General features: G+C 40.7%; 1 protein-coding gene across 1 annotated transcript; it reads left to right on the top strand.

The window, feature by feature from the left end:
* Positions 1-548: 548 nt before the first annotated feature.
* LOC104071537 (protein FAM86A-like) lies at positions 549-4,752 on the top strand (the record flags this gene model as incomplete). Its single annotated transcript, XM_009575089.1, has 6 exons — positions 549-629; positions 856-957; positions 1,145-1,278; positions 2,143-2,450; positions 3,810-3,959; positions 4,652-4,752. Coding segments are annotated over 6 exons (876 nt in total), but the record flags the coding sequence as incomplete, so codon positions are not given.
* Between the last annotated feature and the right edge of the window lie 2,417 nt (positions 4,753-7,169).

A 7,169-nucleotide genomic window follows, 5' to 3' on the forward strand; every position in this document is an offset into this window, starting at 1 on the left:
AACTCTGTCCCAGCCGAAACCAGGACAAGCTCTTCTAAGCATCAAAACTAAGACCCGTGTGCCTGAGCACGGATGTCTTTAACGCCCCGAACAAGTCAGCTGGGCTGGTCCTGTACCTCGGAGCTCTGACGGTCACGGAGGAGGCGACCCAAGCCACCGTGGGAATGCATCGACCCTTATGGCGCTTACACTTTGCATGCGGACAGGAAACCGCAAATAAGGCGGCAAACCAGAGGGAAGAGAGGGGAGAGAAAAGCAGAAGAAGGAGGAGAGCAAATGGGACTCTCTCTCCACTCAGTTTTGCCGTTTACTTTCTGAAAAGTGAAAAACACATTTGCTGCCGCAGATCTGTAAACTAACGACCTGATCAGAAATCACCAAATTTCATTTTCTGGCTCAGCATCACTTCTTTTAGCTACAGACTGAATCGCAATGCATTTCATGACACAAAGAGCTAATTAATGGCTCCTGTGTCTTACTCTGGCTCCTTTCTGCCTTTCATAAAATCTTCACTCGGTAACTGGTTTCGATGGCTGTTCTTGTTTTAGACTGTTCTGCACCCTCTGTGTGTAAAATATCCCCCTTCCACCAAGTACAGAAGATGCTTTCTAACTGAACTCATCAAAAAGGTAGTGCTTACTTTTCACGTTGGTTGCAACTCTTTTTTTTTTTTTTCTTGAAAATATGCCAGTTTTACATTATGGGCCAAGCTGAATTATTTGTATTAACAAAAAATAGCATTCAGTGTAAATATCATGGCCAATGATGTACTAAAATGGTACTTAATGTGTGTATGTTTTCTGTTTCATGACAAACAATTTGATAGCTGAAACTGCCCTGTTCTCTTTCGCACAGCATGAATCCGCAGCAGCTGAACCCCTGGATGAACTGTATGATACGCTGGCAGGTATTTTAAACGAAGAAGAATCCACTCACTGTTACAAAAACTACTTACTGGTAAGAACTAATGCTGCATTGTTATAGGTCACTTTTAATCATCTGAACTAAGCAATGATTGGCTTTAGAAGTAACTGCCCAGAAACCCGAAGTGCTTCCTACCTTTTTGCAGGTGCTAATATTGATTGTAAACTGTAAAATCCCTTGTCTGTGCTGATCCATCTCTCTCCTCGTGTGTGTCCTCCAGCCCACGGGAGAATCTGTTACCCTTTCTGAGAGCGTGGCAATTATCTCTGGAGGAACGACGGGGCTCGTCACGTGGGATGCTGCTCTTCATCTCGCTGAGTGGGCAACAGAGAACTCCACAGTTTTCAGTAACAGGTAACGACAGCAGCACAGACAGAAAGATGGGGAAAGAACCCAAGGTATTTTCATTCGTATCGTGAGTGAGCTATGCAAATGTGATTTAATAATATACAATATTTACCCCCCAAATAACTGAAATGACTACACCCTTTCGCTACTGGCTAACTGCTGCTCTCATCTGTTCTGCAACAGTCAAACTTTAATCCAGGAGAGGACCTCGTAGTTATTTTAAGACGGGTTTTAAGATCAAAACCATTACACCATGCGGTCAGACATGCTCCGTAAAGTAGGCTGTTAAGTTTCAGCTACCGCACTATCTAGCCAGTAATTTTAACTAGTGCACTTCACTCTATGATGGGGTTCATCTCACCTAAGTTTAGATGATCGATGTGCAGGTGTGCACATCTAACTTCATAGTCTAGACTTTATAAGCAGTTGAGAGGAACCAGCACTTCTGAGGAAAGATTCAGCTAAGTTAATTTTAAATATCAACCTCACAAGGAAAGGAACTGTGCTGCTGAAGTGTCTGTTTCTCTCCACTGACTCTGAAAAGAACTGGACAGCCAGTTTAGATGGAGACAACCATGCTGCAGAAGTTTAAAAACAGGTGGAATGTATCTCACCCCAGCAGTGGAAATGCTTTGTACCACATGCAAAAGCAGTATTTCAAGTACTTCATTTTTATGCTTACAATTGCATCTTCAGTGTTTACCAACTCTACCGGTTATTTGAAATAAAGATGAGATTGTAGATGGTTTACTCAAAAATTACTGAAATAATCTGTAACTGATTTTACCTTTAGATCTACTTAGAATGTTTTGATTTCCTAACTCAATTTGGAATCCTAGTAAGTCCTTCTTTTACTCCATTACCCTTCAGGACAGTCTTGGAACTAGGAAGTGGGATCGGCTTCACTGGAATTGCAATCTGTAAAACCTGCAATCCCAAGACGTACATATTTAGTGACTACCACCCCTGTGTTCTCAAACAGCTGACAGAAAACATCCGTTTGAATGGCTTTGTCTTGGAGCCTGAAACTACTCGTCACATCCAAACAGAGCCCCAGGGCCAGGAGGCAGAAGCAACGAATTGCCAAAAACCAAAACTAATTGTTGCAGAACTTGACTGGGGCTCAGTTACAGAAAAACAACTGTTGGATCTTCAACCTGACGTCATCATTGCAGCAGGTGCTTTACACTTCTGATTACACCTCACTGTGTGCTATCATGCAGGAATAAAGAGGTTAGAGAGAGAAACGCGAAGGTACTTGTGTGCAGGATTCACTCAATCCTACTCCAGTTACCATATCTGGAAGCGTATGACAGATCATCTCCCAGTTCATTTCACCATTCTGTCTTTTTCAGATATTCAGCAGTTGTTTACGTAAGACTGAAAAGTAAATTATTTTTCCCTTCTGTTTTTTTTTTTTTTTTTTTTAAAAATCCAGAAACAGGTGATAAATCTGCCACTTTTAAGAGCCTCATCAATAACTGGCAGTCTTGGCATTCTCTTGAGGGATAACATGCATTTTAAAAGAAAGTCACTTTTTTGGAACTTGCCGATGTATAAATCTGGAGGGAGTTTATAAAAATCTAATAATGCAAAATTTAGCAATAGTAAAATTTCTTAGCTGTAGGTACAAGATTTTGCTCCCTGATTTGGGGCTTTGCAAAGCAAAAATTACTTAAAAATGTAGGTGAAAAAAAATGACAAAATATACTGCCTTTGTCATCAAAGTATCACATAATGCATTAAATATGTGAATTCTGTAAAATGAAGTCACTGTGTGGATATTGCCTAATGCCAACCATACTGTTCAGAGGAGGCACAAACAGCCCAAGCTGGACTCATGAAGGCAAGGCAATTCAAAACTGAAGGTGATTTATATGTATCTACTATTTACTGTTACTAGTTACGGCAGGACATTCCCTTACTACATTGCATCAAGAGTAACTGACTGTCTGTCACCGGTACACGTACATGACTCGACATTTCTGTGTAGTAAACAATCACCTCTTGAGTATCAGTCCTTAACACAAGACTGACGCATTTCAGAATCACAGTGCTAATTAGTAAGGCTGACATTTTGTACCCCTACCTTTCGGCACTATTTCTGCTCTCAAGGAAACTATTCAAGATGAAAACTGCTGCAGTTCAAATCAAATCTTCTGCAATCAACCTCTAAAATACAGATTTTTGAACAATGCAGTTTCGTTCTGCTAAGGACAGTCGTAACAGAGAGTATCAATGCTCAATGTTATTGCTGCCTCCCCTAAGGTGGGTTTAAATGCAGTATCTGACAATCCATTTACAAAAAGGAGCACTGATTTTCAGTGATTTTTGGACCGATATTAGAGATGAGGGCAACTTGACATAGCAGGTAAAGTAGAGGCATTTTCTAAGATCTCTTCTTGGGAATTTTCAACCCCTGAATACAAAAATCGTATTCTCCTGCAAGGTGAATATTTTATATTTTTGTTTTGTAGTTTTCATTCTGCTTTTTGCTCAATTCTCAATAAATATTGAATGTTTTCCTTTTTGTGCAGATGTGGTATATGATCCAGAGATAATTTTAGCCCTTATTGGTATGCTACAAAAACTCTCTACTTTCAGAGCAGGTAGAAAGCCTCCTGAGATCTACATTGCTTTCACAATTCGTAATCCAGACACGTATCACCTGTTCCAGGCTGAACTCGGTAGGTGCCTTTTTCATGAAGTGTATCAATAGTTTTGGCCTCTTTCCCCATTACTTAATCAGTAGTAGAGATGAACAGGAGCATTTTTTGGTGATGGGTGTTGTCCAATAGTGAGATTCTTATCCTAGAGCTGGATTTAAGAGTGGTCTGCCTCAGAGCAGTAACTTTTCCGCATGTATTTGATCAGGAGAGTGGAACTTAGCTTTTTGCTACATGTTGTCTATCACAACTCACATCCGTTAATGCCAACTTGAGATGAATTGCAATAGGAAACTAAAAAAGGGTTAAGCTTAAAGGAGGAAAACCATCTGTGCTGCACTGTCACAGTGGTAACATTCGAGATGCAGCCTAATACATTTACTTATCTTAACTGTTCTTTGGGGGTTAAAAGAACCAACTAGAGATTAAATAAAATAGGGAGGGATTTTGGATTTTTCTTCCTATGCTCTTCAAAAGCCTGTCTTTTGCAGTCTACTAGGTGTACAACTGGTCTACAGCAATTGGTTAATTCACAAAATTATGCTGAGTGCATAGCAGAAGCATCACTGTTAATTTTTAAAAATACTCAAAAGCATTTGTCTGTAGCTTGCTTTAGCAGCATGCTAAAGATCTCTTCTTACAGAACTTGACATGCAACTTTTGCTCTTCATTTTATTAAGCAGAAATATGATTCTCAGTGTTTCTCTTCACAGATAAAGTTGGGATCGGACGGCAGATTATCCCAGCCCACAGCAACAGTATTTTTCTCTATGACGTGCAGCCAAACGTAACTCTTCTACAGCTATTTATATAGACTTGGAAATATGACATAGGTCCTGTTAGTCTGAAAATTCTAGTTATCTCGTCCTTGCAACAACAGTATCTTGAATTCAAGAAACGTACACAAGAGGCACTGAAGGTACAACTATATGAATGGACTGATATCAAAGTGAGTTACGTTTCTTCCTACAATTGTCAGCATGTATGCAAGCAAGCTGCTGCCCCTGAAAAGTATCTGTGAACCTCAAGCAATAGAAAAAAAAAAGCTTTAATCATACTGCACTTTGATTCTGTGGAAGACAACAGAATTGAACTGTATTTTTTTTTTTTTAGCTGTGTTTTGATTTGTAAATAACGGAGGCACATCTGCAGGATCACAGGGTGAGTATCTCACATGGACAAGGGAGCAAAACAATGTTTCATAGTAATAAATATTTTTTAATATTAAAACCAGCTGTAATTGTCTACTCTGGGGTTTTTTTATGCTTTTCTGTATATACTTCCATACTTGCAGTATAGGTAATCTTAAAAATGAATAATACCTAGTGAATGTAGTAGATAGCGTCACAAGCTTACATGATGCTGTAAGAGGGGGTAATAAACTCCGCTGTAAATCAGGTGCATCTTTACTCTGCAGTGATGACAAAAATCTGAACCTGATTTACATTTCTCTCACGTAAGGACTATCACTTTCACAACTAGCTATTGGGAAGCCATCTCTCAGCCTGGCCAGAAAAAAAAAGAATCGTACTCTGTAGCAATGCTCTACATATACTGCAAGGAAGAAGAATTGAGCTTACCTTCTTTGAAACTTTCCATAATCCATTAATCATTTTCCTGTTGGACAGTATTGGTACTGAAACAGAAAATCAAATATGCTGCTCTTTCTCCTCTTTTTGACTTCCTTTTGTGTACCTTGTTTTAAAAGCTACTTAAAAGAAAATGAACAAATACTTAGCCGCCTCCTCCTGTAATAATGGAGAGAAAATGGACGATAGGCAACTTGAAACTTGAAGATTCATCTTACTCTTCAAGCTGAAGGAGGCCATGACTGCTAGTATTAAGTTCGATGTACAGAAGTAACCCCACACCAGGTTTTAGCAACCTCTCCCCGAGAAGGAAGAATTCAAAGGTACTAGAGTAAATGCACACTAGCAGCCCAAACAGGAGCTCCTTTATCTCCCCTTACACAAAATTCTTCAAGTCACTCAAAAGTTCTGTACAGGTGGCTCATTTTGGATCTAAAAAATTTTATTATAGGAAGATGAAACCTCTCTAAAGCTTTCGGCATTACTGTTTAATTAGAGAAGTGCCTAATTTACCTCCATGTGCACATCAGTGGCTAAAGGGGAATGGCCAAACTATCAGACAGGATTTTGCTTGAAAACAATAGAAAGAAAATTAAAAAAATCGGCAAATAAATCTTTATGGAACATTCTTCAGTCAATAAACTAGTGAAATTGCCAAACTCCTGCAGTAAGCAACTTGGACTCTTATTTTTACCTTCCCACCAGCAGAACCAAACCACTGTCAACAATGTGGGCCCTCACCGGAACAGAACAGGAGACCTGGTTACCCCCAATACGGAGAAGGCTGAGGTACTCAATGACTTTCTTGCCTTGGTCTTCACCAGCAAGTGCTCGAGCCTCACTGCCCAAGACGCAGCAGGCAAAGGCAGGGACTGAGAGAATGAAGAGCTGCCCACTGAAGGAGAAGATCAGGTTCGAGACGATCTAAGGAACCTGAAGGTGGACAAGTGCATGGGACCTGATGAGATTCATCCATGGGTCCTGAGGGAACTGGCGGATGAAGTTGCTAAGCCACTATCCATCATATTTGAGAAGTCATGGCAGTCCAGTGAAGTTCCCACTTCAGGAAAAAGGGGAAACATAACCCCCATTTTTAAAAAAGGAAAAAAGGAAGACCTGGGGAACTACAGGCCAGTCAGTCTCACCTCTGTGCCTGGGAAGATCATGGAACAGATCCTCCTGGAAGCTATGCTAAGGCACATGGAGGACAGGGAGGTGATTCAAGACAGCCCGCATGGCTTCACCAAGGGCAAGTCCTGCCTGACCAACCTAGTGGCCTTCTATGATGGAGTGAGTACATCAGTGGACATGGGAAGGGCTACAGATGTTGTCTATCTGGACCTCTGTAAGGCCTTTGACACAGTCCCCCACAACATCCTTCTCTCTAAACTGGAGAGAGATGGATTTGATGGGTGGACTGTCCGGTGGGTGATGAATTGGTTGGATATCCTCCAAGAAAGTAGTGACAAGATCCGGTGCTCTCAACATAGATAATGGAGACTGACAGACCTCTATGACTTCAACAGAAATTACAAAATAATGGAGAAATCGGAGCAAAACCTCCTACATACACTCTCAGCAAGTTTGCAGATGACACCAAGCCGTGTGAGGCAGTTGACACACCTCAGGGACAGGATGCCAT

This window comes from Fulmarus glacialis, unplaced genomic scaffold (assembly GCF_000690835.1).
Source record: "Fulmarus glacialis isolate BGI_N327 unplaced genomic scaffold, ASM69083v1 scaffold5423, whole genome shotgun sequence".
In the NCBI taxonomy this organism is placed as follows: Eukaryota; Metazoa; Chordata; class Aves; order Procellariiformes; family Procellariidae; genus Fulmarus; species Fulmarus glacialis.